The following is a 21,708-nucleotide window of genomic DNA, read 5'->3' as shown; positions in this document are numbered from 1 at the left end:
AGGGCCTGCTATTATATCTGCTAGGGAGGTAGAGGCGGGAGGGGCTAGATGCTCCTCGCTCCAATAAGCCTCACATCGTCTGGGGCTTGGTCTCAAGCCTGTGACTTGCTCAGAACCCTTCTGTCCAGACTTTGGTTTCCCTATCTGCAAATCACATCACAGGCTGATTCAGGCCCTCTGGGGCCCTCCTCGTGGGATTTGGAGGGTGGGAGGGGGTCACTGTCTGGAGTCTTTTTTCTGTGTCTCTTCACCTCCTTCCCCATAGCCCCTCTGGGATTGTGACTCCTGCAGTTTGGAGTGAGGAGCAAAAACCATTTTACAGATGGGAAACTGAGACTCAGTGTCGAGGGAAAGGGCTTGGTCAAAGTCGACAGTCATGGGGCTGGCCCCGTGGCCGAGTGGTTAAGTTCGCATGCTCCGCTGCAGGTGGCCCAGTGTTTCGTTGGTTCGAATCCTGGGTGCAGACATGGCATTGCTCATCAAACCACGCTGAGGCAGCGTCCCACATGCCACAACTAGAAGGACCCACAACGAAGAATATACAACTATGTACCGGGGGGCTTTGGGGAGAAAAAGGAAAAAATAAAATCTTAAAAAAAAAAAAAAAGTCGACAGTCAGGTAGGGACAGGATGGAGCCACAAACCTAAACCTTAGGACTCTAGTACCCCAGCCAGTCCTGTTGACAAACACCCCACCCCCACCCCCCCATGCCTTGGCCCAAATATCTCTGAGCTAGCCTTCCCCAGCTTGCTCCGTGGTGAGGCCTACCAGGAGGGAGGTCCTAACTGAGTGTGTGGGCCGTGATCCCAGACTGGTGTCAGCTCAGACATCACCACTTTGGGAAACATTAGTCTAAGATCGAAGGAGTCCCAAATGGGGAGGGCAGCACTTTCTCTACATCACAACTGCTTATCAAATTGCCTGGTCTAAATGGGGCAATAATAGTACTTTCTTCAGAAGGCAGGTATGAGGATTCATTGAGACAAGGCATGTACAGTGTCTGGCACACAGGAAGGCCTCCATACATGTTAGCAGTTATCCTCGTGGTCCCCTGCTACAGATGGGGAAACTGGCTCAGAGGCCATGTGCCAAGATCATCCAGGGCCCTCCTGATCCTTTGACTCTTCCAGGGAAGAGACCTGGCCTGAAGGAGGTGCCTGTTGAGGAAGGCCTTGTCTTTATCAGGGGTTCTACAACTCCCTCCTTAGAGCCCCAGGTCAGGGCATACCTCCTGCCTGGGGCCTCGATGTGTCTGTCCATGAAATGAGCTGATCCCCTTTTCCAGCTACTTTTGGAAGCTCTGTAAGGGAGAACAGAGACCATATACTCCTGGGGTTTTCTCAGCAGCATGTTTCAGTCCGCAGGCAAAGGGGTTGTGCCTGCCCTAGGAGGAGGGGCGTAAGAGGGTCAGGGGCTATGGAGTCAGGGAAATATGCAGGGGATTGCAGCCCCCCTGTTCTGTCCTTGACAGTTGGTCTTGGGGTGTTAGTCTTGGGAAGACTCTAATAGTATTGAGGGCATGTCCACCCCAGGCCATCTGCTGGGTGCTAGCAGTGGTCAATGTGTCCTTGTATGTGTGTCCATCCATAGCTGGATATGTGCCCTGTGCTCTCCGGCTGGGTCTGCGTTTCTCTCAGCCTCCAAGACCACTGTCCCCATGTGTGTCTCCTTAGGCCTGAGTGGGGCTTTTTTTCCCTATGGAAACTCCCCAGGCTGAATCATGGAAATCAGAGATGGAAACCCCCCCACACACACCCTCTTGCTCAGCTTAGTTCAACCACCGTAGCCTGTGGTTTGTTCTCTGCGCCACCACTGACCTGCCCACCATCTGTCTATCTCACCTCCCTCGGAGGCCAAGGAGACCAGCCCACCAAGGTGGGTGGAGGAATGTGAAGGGGTGTAGCGGGGATGTCAGAAGTGTGGGGAAGGGTATGCTGAGCCAGGGTGTTCAAGTCTGCAAAGCTGGCTTGCCCAGACCATGGCGGGCTCTGCTGGGCCAGTGTCTTGGGAAGGTCCCGCTGAAATGCAGCCTCCTCCAGGAGGCCTTCCCTCAGCAGGCGGGACGGCTGGGAGGCTGTTGCAGCCAGCAGGGGAGTAGGGGAGGGATGGCGCCTGCTCAAACTCTGCCCATGGTATTGGTGATGGTTGCACAACTCAGTAAGTTTACTAAAAATTATTGAATTATACACTTATAAGTGGGTGAATTTTATAGTATGTAAACTATAACTCAGTAAAGCTGTTAAAAAAAAATCCTGCCCTTGGCCTCAAGACCCTGTCCAGTTGGGACCCTGCCACCTTCGTAGCCACACCTCGCACCCACTTCCCTTTTTCTTAGGAACCCTTTCAGGCTTGTGTCCCCTTTGGTAACCTCTCCTTAACTCACAGGCTAGCAGTCCCCTCCTCCTGGAAGATCCCCGAAGCCCTACTTGGTCCCCTTCTCACTCTCACTCACACTGGTTCTTGTAACCCTCAGTCTAGCTCCTGTGCACTCCTCCAGGGCAGTGCTGGGTCTGTATCCTGCACCATCTCCCCAGTGCCACAGGGCATGGGGCTGCTGAAGGGTAGGCAGTAGGGGGATGTGTCCAACCACACATCTAGAACATTTCACTGTGGGCCACCTGTGTGCATGTCTACATGCAGACAGGACCATCCCTCCCGACAGTGCCCACCCCACCCCCAAGGCCATGTGGCCTGAAGGGCTCAGGACAGCCTGCTGGGGATGAATCCTGACTCCCTTGGGGCTAAAGGTGGAGTGAGGGCACTGCCATCACCTCTGGTGACCTCACTACCAGCTGGCATTATGATATCACTGGCCCAGCATTCCGAGCTCCTGCCTGGACATCTCCAAGGCCCCCCCAGGTGGGGGTGCCCCTCTGGAGTCTGTGACAGCTCTCCCCACTGACCACGTAAAGGTGACAGGCATGGTAACAACTGGGGGGTGGAGGCAGCCTCGGGGTAGCTAGGTCACCTTGCCCTGGACTACTCTCTCGGGTAGAACAGAGGCAGTCACAGAGCAGGGTGATTAACACTTGGGCTCTGGGTTCAAATTCTACCCCTACTGGGCACCAGCTGTTTGACCTTGACCTGAACCTGTTTGACCACAGCTTGCCTCTCTGAGCTACAATTTCCTCATCTCTGAAATTGGTTAATATTTCCTATCTCCCTGGGTTCTCAGGAGGAGTCAAGGAGGGAGAGAAGCCAAGAGCCTGGGACACAGTGGGTGCTCAGTGAATGCTGGCTGGTAGGGTTAGTCAGTTTAGGGAGCCTGAGTGTCACTTGGTGGTGGGAGCTGGTTAGAGAGAGGTGGGGTCTGCACCTTCTTGGGGAAGACAAGGCCTGGGGGTAGAGCAGGGGCTGGCCCCACTGTCAGGAGAGTAGTCTCAGCTTTGAGGCTCCCTCTCTTCCTAGCTCAGCCAAAGCTCGAGCCCACAGGAGATTGGGCCCCACAGCCAGGCCCTGAGGCCAAGACCCAATGACCCCTGGCCCTGCTCCCTATCTCCTCTTCCCAGGCCTTGGGCTGGAGTGGGCTGGGGCCTTGGGTAAGGTGGGTCTCCTCTGGTCTCTCCCACCTCTGCTTCCCTCTCCTGTGGGCACGTCCACTGCCTTCTCTTGGTCTCCAGGTCCCTGAGTCTGGGACTCTCCTCAGGGCTCTGTCTCCTTGTCCCTCAGACCCTTAAGTCTCTGAGTTGGGCTCGGCACCCTGGGTCTCTCTGAGCCTCGCCATCCCAGTCTCTGCTCCACATGACACTCTGTCCTCTGACCTTGACCCTTTGCCCTGTCCTCTCCGAGTCCCCTTTTCTCTAACCCACCTCTCAAGTCCTCTGTCTCATGATCCTCTATCCTCACCACCTGTCTCTGTTCTTCTGCCCCTGTGTCCCCTGCTGCCCCCCAGCTCTCCATGACTGGTTTTTCCCTCAGCCCCCGCCCCCTGGGCTCTGTCCCCGCCCGTCAGCCCCTGGTCCCAGCTCCCGGCCGGCCCGGCTCCTGCATGGACAAAGGGGTCCTTTGTGGGCTGACCGCGGCTGGCGGGGCGGCGGGGCGCTGGCTCCGCATTGCTGATGAAACGGAGCCCTTTGTTGTCCCTCCTCAGGCGCAGTATTTCTTTTTGGGGGCTGGATACGTTCCTGGCAGGGCTGATGATGGATGCGCCCGCCGCCGTCCGCCTGCCCGCCAGCTTTCCCTCCTGCTCATTCCCGCTCCGCTTCAACGCAGCCCCAGCTCCTCCCCTGCTGCCTGGGCACTGCCAGGCCCTTTCTGGCCTAAGAGGGGGTTGATGTGTGCCCTGCAATAGAAGACTGCGACTGGGAGAAGGTCTTTTCTTATGTCCTTCTCTTCCATGAGTAGAGCAAACGGGCCCTGTGATCAGGGCTCCACTGGGACCAGGGCATCAGCTTTTCCCAGGGTCTGAAGGAAAAGATGAGGCGGGTACAGGAGCAGATTTGGAACAAGCTTGGGGACCAGGCCTTGGGGACTAGATCTTGGTATCTGCCCACTCTAGGGTTTTGGGACAGTTACCCCATGTGCCAGTCCCCCTGGCATACCCCCACCTTCAGTTTCTGTGGCTGACAAACCACGGTGTTCTGCCTGCAGCACCTGTTCGATGACATATCACGTCCTCTGGTCGCGAGCTCAGCATATCCCAGGAACTGGGGGGCTGGGGGAGGGTAGTCCCTGAGGAAGGACAGAAAAATGGAAGGTCAGAGAGATTCAATGAGGGGGCCAGAGATGAACAGAACATGAGGTTTGGTCCCCACCACGAGAGACTGAGGATGAAGACAAAAGCGGAGAGACTCAGCCAGAGTGGAGCACCAGCCCTGAACGCAGGCCGGGCTGTGTCGGAGGGAGCTGACTTCTAATTGACCTGCCCTCCCCGCACACAGAGGCAGATCCTGGAGCTGGGAGGAGGGAGGGAGGGAGTAGAGCAAGAGCAGCGTTAATGCAGCTATCGATTTCTGCCACCAGCCAGCAGGCCGCAGAGGCGGAGGACGCACACAGGGGCTAGGGCGCAGATTGCTCCCCTCCCCAGCTCCAACCCGTGGGCGCCTGCCTTCTCCCTTCACCCCATGTCGGGCTGCTGGGGCTGTGGTCCAGGGCAGGGTAGTTGAGCTCACTCTGGGCAAGTTGACTTGGGGTGATAGTCTTAGGCGGTGATCTCCCTGGCCCTAGTCCCTAACACCTAGCCAGGGTCACTGATGCCTGGAGGGGTACCAGTCTCTGAGGAGTGGAGCCGAAGAGCCAGCCTGGGCTTGCCCCTTAGGAGGTAGGGCAGAGTATAGCTATCTTTGGGCATACATGACCCCCTTCCTCTGTGACACCCTCTAGCCCAGCCTGCTCACCCTGCCAGGACCTCCTGGGTTTGTCCTGGTGGACTCTGCCAGCTTGCCCAGCTCTTCCTCACCACCTGTCTACCTTGACTAGGAAGGACCCTGAGTGGGCCAGTGCCCACTGGGAAGGGGCAGTGTCTGGCTGTCTGCTGATGCCTGCCATTCGCCTCACCCTGAAGACAAAGTGTTTCCTTTCTCTGTGGTCCCTCCTCATTGTGGTCACTCCTTAGCAGTCCTGGGGCAGGGGGCCATATCTGCTGGGGGCCTCAATTTCCCCCTCTGTAAGTGCAGAGGGTTGGACTGGATGACCTCTCAGGATAGGCTGAGTCCTGTGACTGGGGGATGGTGGGGTTGCCTGGGGACAAAGATGCAGTGTGTGCCGCCCCCAAGGCCAGGGCAGGACAAGCCAAGCCAGATGTGCGCTTCCCCCTTGAGCCGCCAGCTGCTTGGGCTGGGCCCTCTCCTCCCACCCCTCTCCTGGGGGTTGCTGGGCCACGGCAGGCCGACAGGCAAGGGATGCTGGAGAGCCAAGCTGATGAGGAAACTGCCACTCTGCTCCATCTGGACCAGTTCCTTCCAGAGCTCCTGGCCAAGGAGCCTGGCTGCTCACGTGTCGTAGTCTTGGGGCCTGAGCAGAGCAGGCTCTGTCCTGGAGAGGGACACCTTGGAAATGTGGATGTGGCTGAAGAACAGGCTCCGTTTCTGAGGGGTCACACCTACTCTCATTCCCAGCTTGCACCAGCCAGAGGCCCCTCCTGCCCACAGCCTATCCCAGCTCTCGAGGCCCTCACTGGGACCTCCACCCAGGCCCATTTGGGAGCCAGGCCAGAGCAGACAAGAGTGGGTCCTGAGGTGATGATGACCATGGTTTGAGAGTGGGGAGGAAGTGCGTGCTGATGTGTGCACAGCATGTCCCCTGACTCTTGCAGGGGAAGGCTTGCCCTGGCACAGCGCTGCCTGCCCTCTAGCAGGAGGATGCATGCTCCTTTTTTTTTTTTCTTTTTCTCCCCAAATCCCCCCAGTAGATAGTTATATACTTTCTAGTTGTGGCATGTGGGATGGCCTGATGAGTGGTGCCATGTCCGCACCCAGGATCTGAACTGGTGAGACCCTGGGCTGCCGAAGCAGAGTGCGTGAACTTAACCACTCGGCCACGGGGCCTCCCCCATGCTCCTGGAAATAAGGGTTCTGTGCTCTATTTGGCAAACTCTATTAAACAAAGTCAAACAGTTTCTTTTGCCTGCAGGACTTGCCAGAGCCTTGAGATTAGGAATCTCCAAATAAAGATCCAGGGGCAGCTTCGCAGACGTTTTGGTCTACACCTTCAAGCTTTCAGAGGCTGTTCTGACCCCTCTTCTCTGTAGGTGGGTTAGGGAAGGGAGATTAGGAAGTGGAAGATGACTCTATAACACTCGGAGGTTAATAAACATCTCCAGCTTTTTCCTTCCCCCAGCCCAGGAAGGACTGCCTGCCTCCACGAGGTCTTCCAGACCCTAGCAGGGCAGATCTGGGCTGTGGAGACCTTGGTGGCTGTGTATCCATGGACTAGTCGGTTCTTCTTCTAAACCTTGTGTTCTTCATCTATAAAATAGGGCGTTACTAGCCACTACTTCATAGGGTTCTTGTGAGTCTTAACTGAAATAGTACAAATAAAAAGTTCCTAAGCAGGGTGGGCCCAGCACTTAATAAATAACCTAGTCAGGCTTGTAGTTGCTACAACAGTGGTGCAGTTAGTGGTGGTGACATTGGAGAAGGAGATGTTGACTTCTGCCCTGATCCTGTACTCTCTTGTCTCGACAGAGTGAAGATAGTTTCACGTGGACACCTGACCATGTGCCTGCCCTGAGCTGCGAGGCCCACCAGGCATCTTTGTTGTGGGCAGCAGGGCCCAGCGTTCATCTGTGGACACCCCACGGTTGGCAGGTTCTCCCAGCAGTGGGGTCTGGGCCTCGACCCCACCATGTCGAGCCTCGGCAGTGGCCCGCAGGACACCGGCGGCAGTAGCAGCAGCAATGCCAATGGCAGCAGTGGCAGTGGCCCAAAGGCGGGAGCAGCTGACAAGAGTGCAGCGGTGGCCGCAACTACGCCAGCTTCAGTGGCGGATGACGCACCGCCCCCCGAGCGTCGGAACAAGAGCGGCATTATCAGTGAACCCCTCAATAAGAGCCTGCGTCGCTCCCGCCCTCTCTCCCACTACTCTTCCTTTGGGGGCAGTGGGGGCAGTGGCGGTGGCACCATGATGGGCGGGGAGTCTGCTGAAAAGGCTGCTGCGGCCGCAGCTGCTGCCTCCCTGTTGGCCAATGGGCACGACCTGGCGGCAGCCATGGCTGTGGACAAAAGCAACCCTACCTCAAAGCACAAAAGTGGTGCTGTGGCCAGCCTGCTGAGCAAGGCGGAGAGGGCCACGGAGCTGGCAGCCGAGGGACAGCTGACGCTGCAGCAGTTTGCGCAGTCCACGGAGATGCTGAAGCGCGTGGTGCAGGAGCACCTGCCGCTGATGAGTGAGGCGGCCGCTGGCCTGCCCGACATGGAGGCTGTGGCGGGCGCTGAAGCCCTCAATGGCCAGTCCGACTTCCCCTACCTGGGCGCCTTCCCCATCAACCCAGGCCTCTTCATCATGACCCCGGCAGGCGTGTTCCTGGCCGAGAGTGCGCTGCACATGGCCGGCCTGGCCGAGTACCCCATGCAGGGAGAGCTGGCCTCCGCCATCAGCTCGGGCAAGAAGAAGCGGAAACGCTGCGGCATGTGTGCGCCCTGCCGGCGGCGCATCAACTGCGAGCAGTGCAGCAGTTGTAGGAACCGAAAGACTGGCCATCAGATTTGCAAATTCAGAAAATGTGAGGAACTCAAAAAGAAGCCTTCCGCTGCTCTGGAGGTAACGGCGCCTTAGAGGGAGGTGTGTGGGCTCTTGCTTCTGTCTGGCAGTCCAAACCCACCCCCACCCCAACCCCGCCTTTTCTGCCTGGGCGAGTGTCCGGGGATGCCCAGCCAACCCTGGGCTCCAGGGTTCCACGCCAGGCTCCGAGAACACCAGTTCACTGCCCCAAAAGTCAGAACCACATCCTGCCATCCCATTAGGTTGTAGTTTGCAAGGCAGGCATAAAATTCCAGGCAAGGGCCTGCGATTCCCAGCCAGGCCCTGGCTCCTACACTCCCTTCTGGAGTTCTGGGTCAAGTACTGAGATTCCCATACAGGTCCTAAAGCTTCCAGTCTGTGAACTAAGATTCTGCGACTCTCCCCTGCCCCATTTTAGGGGTTCCATCCCATGGACTCTGGCTTTGAGGACCAGCCCCTCACTTGCCCCTTCAGGGCCCAGCCTTTTTCCCCAAGACCACCCAAGGATAGGGCTGCTCCAGTGCTGATCACCCTGCTCTGAGGCCTGGAAGAACCCTGGGTCTAGGCACCTTGTTGACAGATTTGGCGTGCCTTGGGGCCCCAAGGTCAGTCTGGCTGCACTGCTAATGGCCAGGGGTCCTCTGGGCCTAGGGTTAGGAGGTGGCTGTGAACCTAGGGAATGGGCAAGGCCTGTCCACTATGGGATTGGCTTAGAGAAGGCAGAGGGGTTCCCATGTTGCTTTCTCTCTACCCTTGTGGCAGGGCCTGTCCCTGTGCCCCCAGCCATGGCAGCCTAACTGTGGTGCCAAGCCTGGGTACAAAAGCATCTTTTCAGCCTGCTGTCCCTGCCCTGTCCCCGCCCCTCTACGAGTGGGCTTGGCACAAATGTCCAGAATGGTTGGAAAACAATAATGGCATCCCAACCATGGCTACCCGCCCAAGCCCCAAACCTCATATATCTGCTCTCCTGCCCAGAGAACACACCTATGTGCACACAAAGGCGCCCACTCTCATCTGGTGTAGACATACACACACACACTCACCCCTGTTCAGTGTACATAGTCTTATTATAGACGCAGTGTCTTAATAAACACAGCAAGTATCCTTCCTCCCCACACAGCTCCAAACAGCTGTACACTGTAGCATAGCTCAAGGCATACATCCATATATGCATCTAGTGCACACGCTTACACGCTCATTCGACAGAAATGTGCATACAGCTCCCAGATGCATCACAGCCACCTGGTGCGTGTGGCCCTTGGACCAGGGGAAGGGGTCTTCCTGTCTGGAAGGAGGGTTCCTGGGCACAGTGGCTCAGGAGGCCTCAGGGTGCTCCCAGCCTTTCAGCGGCCCAGCAGGTCAAGGCTCCTTCTCTGGCCTGGCCAGGATGGCAGGAACTCCACGGGGTGGCTGCCTTTACTCCATGCCCATCCCTCCGCCACGAGGCCATCCACGGGGGACGTCTTTGCACCAGGCCCAGCCGGACCCTGACTGAACTCTCTCCTTGTTTTTGTCTCCCGCCCCCGCCAGAAGGTGATGCTTCCGACGGGAGCCGCCTTCCGGTGGTTTCAGTGACGGCGGCGGGAACCCAAAGCTGCCCTCTCCGTGCAATGTCACTGCTCGTGTGGTCTCCGGCAAGGGATTCGGGCGAAGACAAACGGATGCACCCGTCTTTAGAACCAAAAATATTCTCTCACAGATTTCATTCCTGTTTTTATATATATTTTTGTTGTTGTCGTTTTAACATCTCCACGTCCCTAGTATAAAAAGAAAAAGAAAAGAAAAAAAAAATTTAACTGCTTTTTCGGAAGAACAACGACAAAAAAGAGGTAAAGACGAATCTATAAAGTACCGAGACTTCCTGGGCAAAGAATGGACAATCAGTTTCCTTCCTGTGTCGATGTCGATGTTGTCTGTGCAGGAGATGCAGTTTTTGTGTAGAGAATGTAAATTTTCTGTAACCTTTTGAAATCTAGTTACTAATAAGCACTACTGTAATTTAGCACAGTTTAACTCCACCCTCATTTAAACTTCCTTTGATTCTTTCCGACCATGAAATAGTGCATAGTTTGCCTGGAGAATCCACTCATGTTTATAAAGAGAATGTTGACGGCGCCGTGTCAAAGCCCCTCTGTATCCGTCCACGCGGGCAGAGCCACTGCGAGGAGGTCACAGAGAGGGAGGGAGCAGCCCACCCACCCCCATGCCCAGGCCAGCCATGCTGCACCCATGGTCCCCAAAATGGGACCCCCACCCCAACAGTGATGATTTTGCAAAAATGAGAGCTCCGTTTATCCATTGAGATCTGGGGAGCCCATGTCTCGATATTTCCGATCCTGGCTATTTCCCTTAGAGAAAATAAGTCCTTTTTTTTCTGGCCTTGCTGATGGTGACAGAAGAAAGGGCTTCTTTGCGTGGCCCCCTGCCAGTGGGGGTGGGTGCCCAGGGGGCCCCCTGTGGCCTGGGCCCCCTTGCCCATGGCCAGCTTCCTGCTGATGAACATGCTGTTTGTATTGTTTTAGGAAACCAGGCTGTTTTGTGAATAAAACTAATGCATGTTTGTGTCACGAAGCACCGCTGGCTTCTTGCTCTCCGGTTTTGGGGGCTGGCTTGGGGGCTGTTGCTGGGCAGGGATTGTCTGGGACCACCGTGGGCAGAAGCGGGGCAGACAGGAGCAGCCAGTCTGGCTGACAGGATGGAAATGATGTTAATCTGGAAGTGGCTGGTACTGGAGCACCTCGCCTGCCTGATTGTACCCCCCACCTCAGAATCTGGACCTCCGCTCACCTGGGGCCACCCTCCCTTCACCTAAAGCCATCAGGACCTGATCAGCGCAAAGCAGCCAGCAGTACGAGGGGTGGGCCTCAGCGGCCCCTTCTGGTTCTTCTTTCTTTCTTCTTACTTGCAGGAATCTAGTGATTCCCCAGGGAGCAGTTTTAGCCCAGGTTTGTGGGGACCTGGCTGTGCCCAGCACACAGACAGAGATCCCCCCCACCCCCACACACCCCTCTTCAGGCCTGAGGGCTGCTGGACTGAGGCCTGGTGGTGTCTCTGGCTTCGGCTCTTGTGTGACTCTCCCCACCCCTGGAAAGTTTGTTGGCAAGTGTTGTCTGGGACCTCAGAGGCCAGATGTCTGGGGAAATTACCACACAGCCACATGGTTTAGGCCAGGGCAGCCTGAACAGGAAGGGGTGGCAGCTGCACGCCCCACCCCCCTGCACATTACAGAGGCCGGCCTGCAGGATGAGGCCTGTCATCCACTCCACGGGAGGCATTCTTCCCACCCAGCTGCTTTGCGCCTGGCTGCGATGGAGGCTAGAGTGGAGGAAGGACTTCCTGATGATGCTGGGGCCTGGCTTCAGGTGGATGAGGGCTTCGGGATGAGGGAAAGGACAACTTCTGAAGCTGAATGGGCGGTGAGGTGGGGGAGATGGGCTGTCTCTGCCATTGTTCCTGGGAGGAGAAAAAAGCAGCCATATTGGGTGGGGGCTCTGACCCCCAACCCCTTCGCGGGCGTCACAAGCTCCCTTCCAGCACCAGGAACTCGGCAGCCTGGCCTGGCACAGCGGGGGCGGTGGGAGGCAGCTTTCAACTCCATCTCTGCCTGGGAAAAATTCCCTTTCATGTGGCTGCCTGTGATCTCTCCAGGCAGCTCTGCCGAAGGGGGGTGTCCAGTGGGGAGTGAGGGGAAGTGTTGCAGCCGGGGGCACCCTCGCCCCCTGCACAAAGCAAACTGCAGCACCTCCAGAACTTGGGAGGGTCCTCCTTGGGGGAGTCGGGTGTGAAGCCTGGCCAGCAGGGGGCACCCAGGCAGGAGGCCCCTGCCTGCCCCCACCCGGCTGCTGGCAGCGCACAGGCCACAGATGGCCTCAGCCAGCCCTCATTGGCATGCCTACAGGTGTGGGGTGGACGGCTCCGGTGCCAGCCCCAAGTGTGGGGGTGCTGTGACTCAGCCAGCCTGTACCTTTTAGTGTGCCAACCCACAACCCAGCCATGGCTCCCGGGCCCACCCCACAACACAGAGAAGCCCTAAGTTTGAAGCCCTTCACCTCTTCCAGCTTTGGCCTTTTGCTCTCTCCTTTGTGCAGGTGGTAGGCCGTCCCCTACGTCTGGAGGAGGCCCAGGCAGGGGTGGGGTTAGCTGTGAGGCTAAACATATGATGAGGCCTCAGTTACCTCATCTAGGAAATGGGGCAATAACAGTCTCTCCCCAATAAAGTTGCCTGAGGATGAAATGAGATCACAGTAGAGAAGGGCCTGGCTCGCTGTAAGCACTCGGTCAATGGCAGCTGGTGTTGCCGTTTTAACACCATTATTCATCTAAATGTCATTGAGATGTCCCCCACTTTCTGTCCGGGGTGTGCATCCTTCTGAAAGCCCTGGCCCCCCCACCTCCCACCTCACCATAGAGTGGCCTAGCTGCTGCCCCTTCCCCCAGCAGGTCCCAGCCCCGGCCAGAGCCTGCTCCGGTCAGTCTCTGCCTCTTTCTGTCTGGCTCACTGTCCCTGGATCTCTGTCTTGATGGTCTCTGTTGGTCTCTGACTCATTTCTGTGTCTCATCATTTTTCCGCATCTCTGGGTCTCCATGTGTCTCTCATGTCTCTGCATCTCCCTGTATCTGTGTCTTCCTGTTGCAAGCTCACCCCTGCTGCTCTCCCGTCTGAGAAGTACTTAGAGGCGGGCCCCCTGTTGGGGTCATATGCCCACTTCCCCTCCCCAGGGGTGCCCTCAGCTCCCCTCTGCCACAGTTGGGAGCCTGACCACCTGGTGACACAGGAGGCTTCACCCCAAGCACCTCATACCCCTAGCATCTGGCAGGGGGTGGTTTGACAGGCTGGGGGTGCACACAGGGCTGGAGACAAACCCAGCCTCCATTCAGCCGTGTGTGTGTGTGTGTGTGTGTGTGTGTGTGTGAGAGAGAGAGAGAGAGAGAGAGAGATGCTTCAAGGCCTTGACAACCACCTGAGGCCTTGTGCAGCAACGTGGCTATGTGGGACACTGACATTATGAAAATGGGTCTGTGACAGTGTGTGGTAGACTAGGATGTGAGGCCTCATGTGGCTATGGCTTATTGTATGATGTCAGCAGCCACACTTTGGGATATTCTGTGACATTGCATATGTAATCCTGTGACACTGTACCATCCTATAACAGACCCAGTGTGATACTGGGTTATACAACTGAATGTGTGACGTTCGACGATACTATCTGTGTAACATTGGATATGCAACACTGATATTGTATGGCATGCATGACCCTATGACAGACACTGAGTGATTCTATGTGGTTTGTGACATTGTATCTGTGTGACCATCATGGGTGTGGCCCTTGGACTGACATCAGGGATTCTATGTGAGTGTATGATGCTGACCTGTGGCCCTGCTGTGACCCTGTGATGGGGCCTGTATAACCCTGGTATATGCTCATGACATTGTGTGTCAGTGCACTGCAATCCTCTCAGTGATGCTGACACTATGTGCCATATGTGTCTTTGCCTACAGCATTTCCTGGGTCTCTGTCCTGACAGCCATGCAACCCTGGGGACAGAATGGGGCCCAGGCAGCCCCTCTTACCCCAGCCTCGCCCTGGGGCCCAGTCTGGTTTGCGGGGCTGGCCTGGGGGCAGCAGGCGCAGTTCCCACGGCTGCTGCGGCCCCTCTCCCAGCCCCACCACGGCCGCCTTCAGCTCCACAGAATATCCTGGCAACCCCAGCCTCTTTGTTCTCTGTGGCCGCCAAAGGCCTCCCCCACCCCAGCCTGCCCAGCGCCTGCCAGGCGCCCCCTCCCCCCGACAGCAGCCAGGCTTGGCCTGACCTGGTCCCTTGCTGCCCTTATCCCCCCCACCTGGACTGGGGCCCTGGTCTCATGCCCTGAACCTGACTCAGGATTCCACGCTGGGCCTTTGACCCTCTGCTCTGAGCCTGCTGTGGTCATGGTGGGGGACGGAAGCAGGACAGTTCCTGTGGTATCCTGGTGACTGTGGGCCAGGAGCTACGCTCACTGTATAGATACCTCCCCTGGACCCAAGGCTAGTTGGAGGCTGGCTTCAGTCTAGGATGGTTTCATTTTGTCAAGTAAGTTTGCTTCTTTGGCTCTCAAAAGTCATCAGGATAGGGGTTATTACCCATTTTACAGGTGAGAAACTGAAGCGCAAAGAGAGTGTATGACATGCCCGAGTCACAGAGCAAGATGGTAGCAGGATCCTGACTAGAACTTGGCCTCCTGGCTGCCAGATCCCTGCACAGGATGCTTTGGACCAGCTGCCTCCATGGAAGGGAAAGCAGGCCTGGGAGTCTGGACACGTGTCGTCCTCGCTTTTTGGTCACCATGTGTCAAAGCCACATTCTGCATGTTTATGTGTGTGTGAGTGCCCTTGCTGGATGACCTCAGCCAAAGCCGTTGCGTCTCTGTTCCCAGGAAAGAAAGGCAACATACCCAGGGATTGTGGGGCAGGGCACTTGGCTAGGTGGTTTACAGAGCAACAAGGTCACCTCACAGTTAGTGCCAAGGCCCACAGCATCTCCAACAAGAGCACGGGGCTGGTGGCCCACGGGCAGACTCTGGCTTGGGGCCCCAGCCTCTATTCCCAGGCTCAGCCTTGTTCTGTGCTGTCACAAAGAAGAAGGTGGTGATGACCACATGGCTCGCTACAGTCAAGGCCGCTTGGGCCTGACCTGATTGCAGCACCAGCTCCCACTCCCTCTCAGGTGCCAGAGATAAATGGATGGAGTTTGCTGTGCAGCCTGCCCCGGCCCCCCGCTGTTTACCCGCAGCCCTGTGCCGACAGGCAGTGCTGACAACAGCCAGGTTGGGGAAGGACAGGCAGCCACCAGCATGTTAATAATACAGACCTTGGCCCAGGCACTGTGTAGACAGGTAATGGGCACAGAGAGGCCCAGTTGCCCCCCAAGGTCACATAGCCCTGCAGGGAGTTCTGTCTCCAAAGGTCAACATCTCCCCTGAGGGCCCCTTGAGGGCTCTTCTTGCCACACCACGTGGAGAATGGCTAGGGAGGATAGAGGGGGTGCAGGAGTGTCCCCTGAGGCCGCCGACCGGGCTGCCAGAGCGGACACTTTCATCTCTCTTCGCCTGTCGACCTGCCATCCCTCAGCAGCATTAAATTCCCCTCCTGCCAGAGAACAAGGGCTGCCTCAGATTCCAGGCAGCAGGGCGTGAAGATGGGGCGGGCCCAGGGGAGGAGAGCTGGGCCCTGGGGCTCCAGGCCTGGGTGCAAAGCAGCTGGGCTAGGGAAGGGATGCTTGGCCTGGGGGTTCTGGTGGCCGGCTACCCCAGCTTCCCCATGCTGCTTCATGCTCCTGGTCAGATGCTGGTCTGTTTCCTGTTGCCTTCTCTCTCCTGACTGGTGCCTTACTCCCCCTTCAGGTGGTACCTCCTCAGAAACCTTCTTGACCCCTGCAGGCCAGGTCTAGTGTCCCCGTGCCACCCCCATCCCTGCACTGCTCACTCTGGGTGACACTGCCTGGCATCGCGGCTGCGACCTGCAGCTCAGTGAGCGTGGGACTGGAACATGAAACAGGTAGAAAGCCTCTATGGGCTGAATAAACACATTATTTCCTCTTTCTGGGCATTTTTGCCTCTTGTGCATTTCCAACCCTAATTGGAGTGCTGCCCAAGGGTGAGGGGACACTTACTAGAAAGAGCCCCCTTTCCCCAGTCCCCCTGGAACCTCCATACTCTGCATCTCTACCCTTAGTTAGAGGTGCTAACACTACCCGCCCCCCCCCCCCCCCCGCCTCACAAGGCATGGAGCATGTGGCCCGTGTGCCAGGCCTTGGGCCAGTCCATTGCACTTCCTAGCTCACTTAATCCTCACAACAACTCTGTGGGGAGGGCATTGATCAGTTATCCCATTTTATAGATGAGAAAGTTGAGGGTCAGAGAGGTAGAGGTAGAGAGACACACGCAAGGTCACACAGCCAGGTTCCTTTGCTTTCAGAAGCTGGGCCTTAAACACCTGGTTATGCTTCATGCTTTGGCTGGAAGAAATCCCCCACCTCCACCCCACATACTGTCTGTGATCACGCCCAGATGTAGGATTAGGGTCAAGTATTACTTACTTCCTTAAACTCTTTCGCACTTTCAGACTTTTTGAGTTTTTCACTTTTTTTTTTTTTTTGCAGTAAACATATATTGCTTTTCAAATCAGAGAATCCAATAAAGTTCTTTAACCAAACGTTCTTAAGCCCAGAAAGTTCTGGAAACAAAGAGCACTGTGTGCAGTGAGGGTAGGGGATGAGAGGGTAGCCCAGGATCGCTGTCCCCTCCCCTAAAATGACAGGGGTTTGGGTATTTGGGGGGCCCAAAGTAGGTGCAGCCTGAATCTACAAAGACCTTCGCCCCTCCACCTGCCTGGCGTCTTCCCACCCCTCACCCAGCTCTGAGGCCGGCCCAGGAGGGGTACCACCTACGGATGAGTTTGGGCTCTGCCGCAGTGGGATCCACAGGCAGCTGCTGGGGTCCAAGGGGAGTGGCTGCGAGGGTGAGGGCAAGGGCAGTGCCCACCGTTGATAAGGCGACGGAGCCCTCGGGATCCGGGACACAGTGAAGCCATGGAAACGCGGCCAAGGTGTGAGGCTGGCTCAGCTGCTTCCCGCTTCCCCCAGGTGGCCACCTCCGAGGCCTGGCAGGGACCCAGCAAGACAGGTCCACCCACTCCCTGACCTCCTGGGAGCCAGGCTTGGGCAGGTGGCTGGGCAGGCTTGATGTTCCCCCAGCCCACTTTCTCCACGGCCAGCCTGGGGTCAAGCCTCAGATCTGAGTGGGGAGGGCTGAGGACAGGGGCGAGGGTGCTGAGCCCTCAGGCCCCAAAGCCCCCTGACCCCATTCAGTCCTTCCTGCCGTCTCCCACCCCTCTCCTTTCCTATAAATATGTGTGCATTATTTACCTTACGCATTTTGATAAATCATAATAGCAGAGACATCTGCTGTCAAAACTGCAAACTGCATTTGGGGCTCAGCTGGCGGTCGAGGGCTAGAGGCCAGGGGTGCAAGGGCTCTGATGGTCTGAGAGGCATAATATGGACGCCCCCCACCCCTCATCCAGGGCTGGGCCTTGAAGGGTACCCAGGCCCCATCCTTTGGGACCCCTCCTCACCAGTGGCTGACCACAAAACCTTCCCAAGGAGGCTATCCACCGCCCCCCTCAACTGTGTTCCCTCCTTCCTGCCTCCCTCTGCCTCAGAATTAATGCAGCCGTGACAGCGGCTGAGAAGTCCCCTGAGCAGAGATTAACTCCTGGGGCAGCGCGGGCGGGGTTGACCATGGGAGGCTGAGGAGTGGGGGGCCGACGCACAGGCCTCACAAGATTAATCGCCCTACAGCCAGCCTCATCACGAGGGTGCCCTGCCTCCTGCAGCCCTTGTGGCCCCCACTCTAACTGGTAGGAGGATTTGGGGAGCTGATGCTGAATTCCTTTCTCATTTTCTCTTCCCTGCCTGGTGGCCCTCGGGGCCCCTGAGGACCAAGCGGCAATCCTACAACCTCTCTCCCTCCCCTGTTCCCTGCTTGGCTCAGCAGCCTGGGGAGGGGAGATCTGACCCTCCCCTGCCTACTTACCTCGTGCTGCCCCACTGGCCCTGCTGGATCCCATGGCCCCACTGGCCTACCAATTCCCCAAAGCAGAGCTGGGGGTTGGGGGCTCAACGAGGAGTTCTGCGGATCTGTTGGCCTGGGGCCTGATGTGTCTGCTGTCCAGCAAGCCCCCTCTAACCTTCCTGGTGGGCCTGTGGAGTTGGTAGAGTGAGGGGATCCTGGGGAGATATAGAGTAGGGATGCTGGTTCAAAAACACTGGGGTCAAGGACCTAGGTACTGGCCTTTCTGAGCCAGTCCCCACTTAAAAAGTGTTTTAGGGATTGGTGCTAGTGGGACTGAGGTTAGACACGGGAGTAAAATTCCCCAGGCAGGCAGGACCTAAGGGAGGGCGTGGCTGGAGTCCACCTTGACTCTGCAAGTCTGGCTGGAGAACCCTCCTCTGTGCACCCACTGCCTCAGGCGCCCTCATTGCAGGCTTGTTGGGATCATACTGGGTAAACCCCCCCCTTCGCTTGCTGGTCTTCCCAGCTAGAAGGTGAGCTCCAAGGGGAAGGGGCTTATCCACCTGGGACATGTTAGGTGCTCAATAATGTTGAATAAATGGATGAATTGGAGGTAGAGGACATAGGTTGGCCCTTTGTGAATAAGGACCTGCAGAAAGAACTGTTGGAGGATCCCAAATGCAGTGCCATGGGCTAGTGACTGCCAAGAGGGGACCCCAAGAGAAAAGGGGGCCCGGAGTCAGGTACTAAGTTGATGCTCACAGGCTATGTGACCTTCTACAAGTGACTTCTCTCTCTGGGCATTGGCTTACTCATCAGCAAGTAACCACTTCTCAGAGAAACTGTGAAGGTGGAATGAGAAGTCCTGTGTGAAAGGCCCTTGTGAACTCTCAAACCTTGTACCCCTTGGTGATCAAGAGATCTGTGTGGCTGAGAAGAGCCCAGAAGACTTCTTGGAGGAGGTGTGAATGGAGCTGAGCCTTGAAGGACCATGCTGCTTACCTAGGAGACTTGGAGACTGCTACTGCAGGGGCAGTAAGGAGACTATACGGGAGAGAGCCCAGGGGATGGTGGGGTCCACCTCAAACTCTAGGATAAGTGCATCCATGTATTTTGCCTTGGGACAGTGGGAGCTAATGATGAGTCTGGAACCTGGGCAGCCTTTGGAGGGGCAAAAGTGTAGAATGAAGTGTGGGTATGTGGGGCAACTTCCCAACCACACTCTGGCCCCTGGGGCTGGGTTGGAGAGTCAGCAGGAGGCCATGATCCTTGCCATGTTCCCTTGCAGGGGAACCAAAACATATCCTGTGTTAGGAAGCAGGGAGCTAGGCTTGACAAGAAGTGATCTGTCAGTTTTGGGGCCTTGACCGCTCATTACAGGATGGGCAATCCAAGTTACAGAATGGCCAGGGTGGTCGGAGGGCTTCAGGACCTGTTCACTTCCTAGAGACAGGGATAAGGGGACATCTGGGCCCCACCTCTTACCCCCCCAAGACCCTCGCCTAGAGGCAGCAGAATCCTGGGCTGCAAGGCAAGGGGTAGGATTGCCATCCAAGCCCTACCCCCTGGCTGGCTTTGTGATCACATGACCAAAGGGATAGCCAGCCCCTCCTGTGCCTAGCTTTTCCAATCAGTGCAATGGAATCCCTTCCGGCACCAATCAGCCAAAGTTCTAGGCCTTTCCTGGGGGCTCAGGCCTCAGGAGGGAGCTGCAATTTCGGGGTCCTTCACTCCAGCCCCTCCCCCACTCCTGTGCTAGGCCCCCTCCCTTCTCCTGCTCCTCTACCCACACCCCTCTCACCCCTCACCCTGTGGCCAGCAGCCTCTGCTGCTGTCATCCGTTGTCATGGGAACCTTGTAGCTCTGACCTGGTGCAGGCGAGAGCTGGCCCAGAGCTCCTAGGAGGGGAAGCCGAGGGTAGCAGTGGGTGAGATGGGGATGCCTGGCCCTGCCAGCTTGGCTGGGTGATGATGCTCCCCCACGGGAAGGGGGCATTGGGAGGATGGTCGAGATAGGGGTGGGCTGGGGTGCAGGGTCTCAGAGCCTGATTGCTCCTAGTCCCTGGGGTCCCTGCCCTTTTCCAGGCCAGCCCCCCCTACCCAAACCAGGCTCCAGGCTGGCAGTGGTAGGGAGGGGTGGCAGGGACCTTCCCATTTCCCTCACTGCCGATGGTTGCTCAGAGCCCTGAGCTCAGCTCATTCTCAAGGCTAAAAATACCAGGGAGGCGGCAGTGGCAGCTCCCCTGACACCCTGTCCGCCGCACCCCTCCCACCAGCAACACACACACACACACAAATGCACGCACGCGTGCACACCCCGGCTGGACCAGGCACCGAGGTGCAGCTTAACCCATACAGTGCAATGGTCCTGAAGTTCTGCCCCTGTGTGAGACCCAGATCTGGGTTCCACTTCCACCTCTGACCCCAGTTTGCTGTGTGATCTTGAGGTGGCCCTTTGACCTCTCTGGGCCTTGGTTGTTTCCCCTTTTGTGCAATGAGGGAGCTACTAGGAAGAGGGCAGGCTCAGGAATGGAGTAGATGGCCAAGCCCCGGCTGCCCCATCTCATTACCTTAGCAGTCCTGGCTGTCCTGCTTCCTGAACTATGCACTGGGTCATGTCATCTCTCTTGTCTAGGTGAACACACTGAAGGTAGAGAGGTAAGCGTGACTCAAGGGGTGCTAATCAGGCCTTTGAGTCCAGGGTGGCACTCTCTTTTCCTGTAGGGGCAAGTTGAGCTTCTGAGACCCCCAGGCTTCTGTTGAAAAATAAGTCTGTACCCCCACGGTAGGGCACAGCCTAGCTGTATGGAATCTCAGAGAAGTTCCTGGTTCTGTGAGCATGATTGGGAATGGGGGTGAGTCCATGCTGTCCTCTAGCCAGGGTCTGGCTGAGGCTTGAGGTGAGGGTCCACACTGCCCACCCAGGGTGTGGTTGAGGTTCAGGTGAGTGTCCAGTCGACACTGTCCGTTTGCCCAAGGCCTCGCCGAGGTGTGGAGTCCCAATCCTTACTGCTCTTCCACTTGGGCCTGACCAAGTCTGGGGTGAGCGTCCATGCTGCCTGTCGGCCTAGGCCCGGCTGAGGCTGAGTTGAGGGTCCACAATGCCCACAAGGAACTGAGGTCAAGGTGAGTATCCACACTGCCCATTTGCCCTCAGCCTGTGTCTTCTTTCTACCAGCCCTGGACTCAGACTTCATTTTGGGTTTCATACTCTCTCTTCTCTCCTGGACACCAGAAATTTTGCTCATCTACTCCGCTTTAGTGGAGGCCCAGTTTTATCTGGGAACCAATGGGGGGAAAGAGAGAGGTGTGCCCCTGCTATTTCCAGGACCCTCCTGAGGCCCAAGGAATCCACCATGGCAGTCACAGCCATTGGGCACTGAGAAGCCTGGAAAACCAGACCCAGACCTCAGGGCTCCTGGGGTCCACTGCTGTGAGACCTGAGTCCCACTCCTTCCCTCTCGCCCTGTCCCCCAACTACACTCACATCCTGAGAGCCACAGGGCACATCTCCCCACAGACCCAAGGTCTCAAAGCTTGGAGCCAGTGTCTGCAGGACCAGGGCATGGATTTTCTGAGGGGGCTACTCAGTCCTGCAGGGCAAAGAGTGCGCTTCAAGTCACACACCCTAAGTTTACAATGCCAGCTCTTCCCTTCAGTTGCTGTGTGACCCTGGGCAGGACACTTCTCTTTCTGGGTCTCTTTGTCCAACTGTAGAACACTTATTTAATAGTAGCTGTCTACAAAGATTGGTGCAAGGATTAAATGAGATATTCCCATAAAGTGTCTGGCAGAGTAAGCACTCAATAACTATTCTTTCTGGAGGCTGGCAGGGAAGGGGCATGCTCTGAAAGGGTTCTGGGACATTTGTGCATTAATTATTCCAAGGTCAAGAACTATGTTGATTGCTGGGTCTCAGGGCCTGAGGCCCCAGCTGGGGTCCCCCACCCTAGGGGCCTCCAAAAGAAAAGCGTTGCTCATTCATTTTGTGAACA

General features: G+C 56.8%; 1 protein-coding gene across 8 annotated transcripts in view; it reads left to right on the top strand.

The window, feature by feature from the left end:
• Nucleotides 1-10,732, top strand: part of CXXC5 (CXXC finger protein 5) — a 35,088-nt gene extending 24,356 nt beyond the window's left edge. For 4 of the 8 annotated variants that reach the window (XM_005599358.4, XM_023617594.2, XM_001504220.6 and 1 more), the window contains exons 2-3: nucleotides 7,126-8,200; nucleotides 9,692-10,732. In XM_005599358.4, the coding sequence (XP_005599415.1) occupies nucleotides 7,286-8,200; nucleotides 9,692-9,736 (960 nt within the window). In that variant the 5' untranslated portion in view covers nucleotides 7,126-7,285 and the 3' untranslated portion in view covers nucleotides 9,737-10,732. Of the gene's footprint in view, nucleotides 1-2,809; nucleotides 2,926-6,571; nucleotides 6,690-7,125; nucleotides 8,201-9,691 lie in introns of those variants that run through there. The other 4 variants (XM_005599360.4, XM_070234143.1, XM_005599359.4 and 1 more) reach the window with 4 other exon arrangements.
• Nucleotides 10,733-21,708: the final 10,976 nt, after the last annotated feature.

This window comes from Equus caballus, chromosome 14, assembly GCF_041296265.1.
Source record: "Equus caballus isolate H_3958 breed thoroughbred chromosome 14, TB-T2T, whole genome shotgun sequence".
Classification (NCBI taxonomy): domain Eukaryota; kingdom Metazoa; phylum Chordata; class Mammalia; order Perissodactyla; family Equidae; genus Equus; species Equus caballus.
Note: the sequence above shows the minus strand (reverse complement) of the source record. Positions and strands in the feature narration are given on the sequence as shown.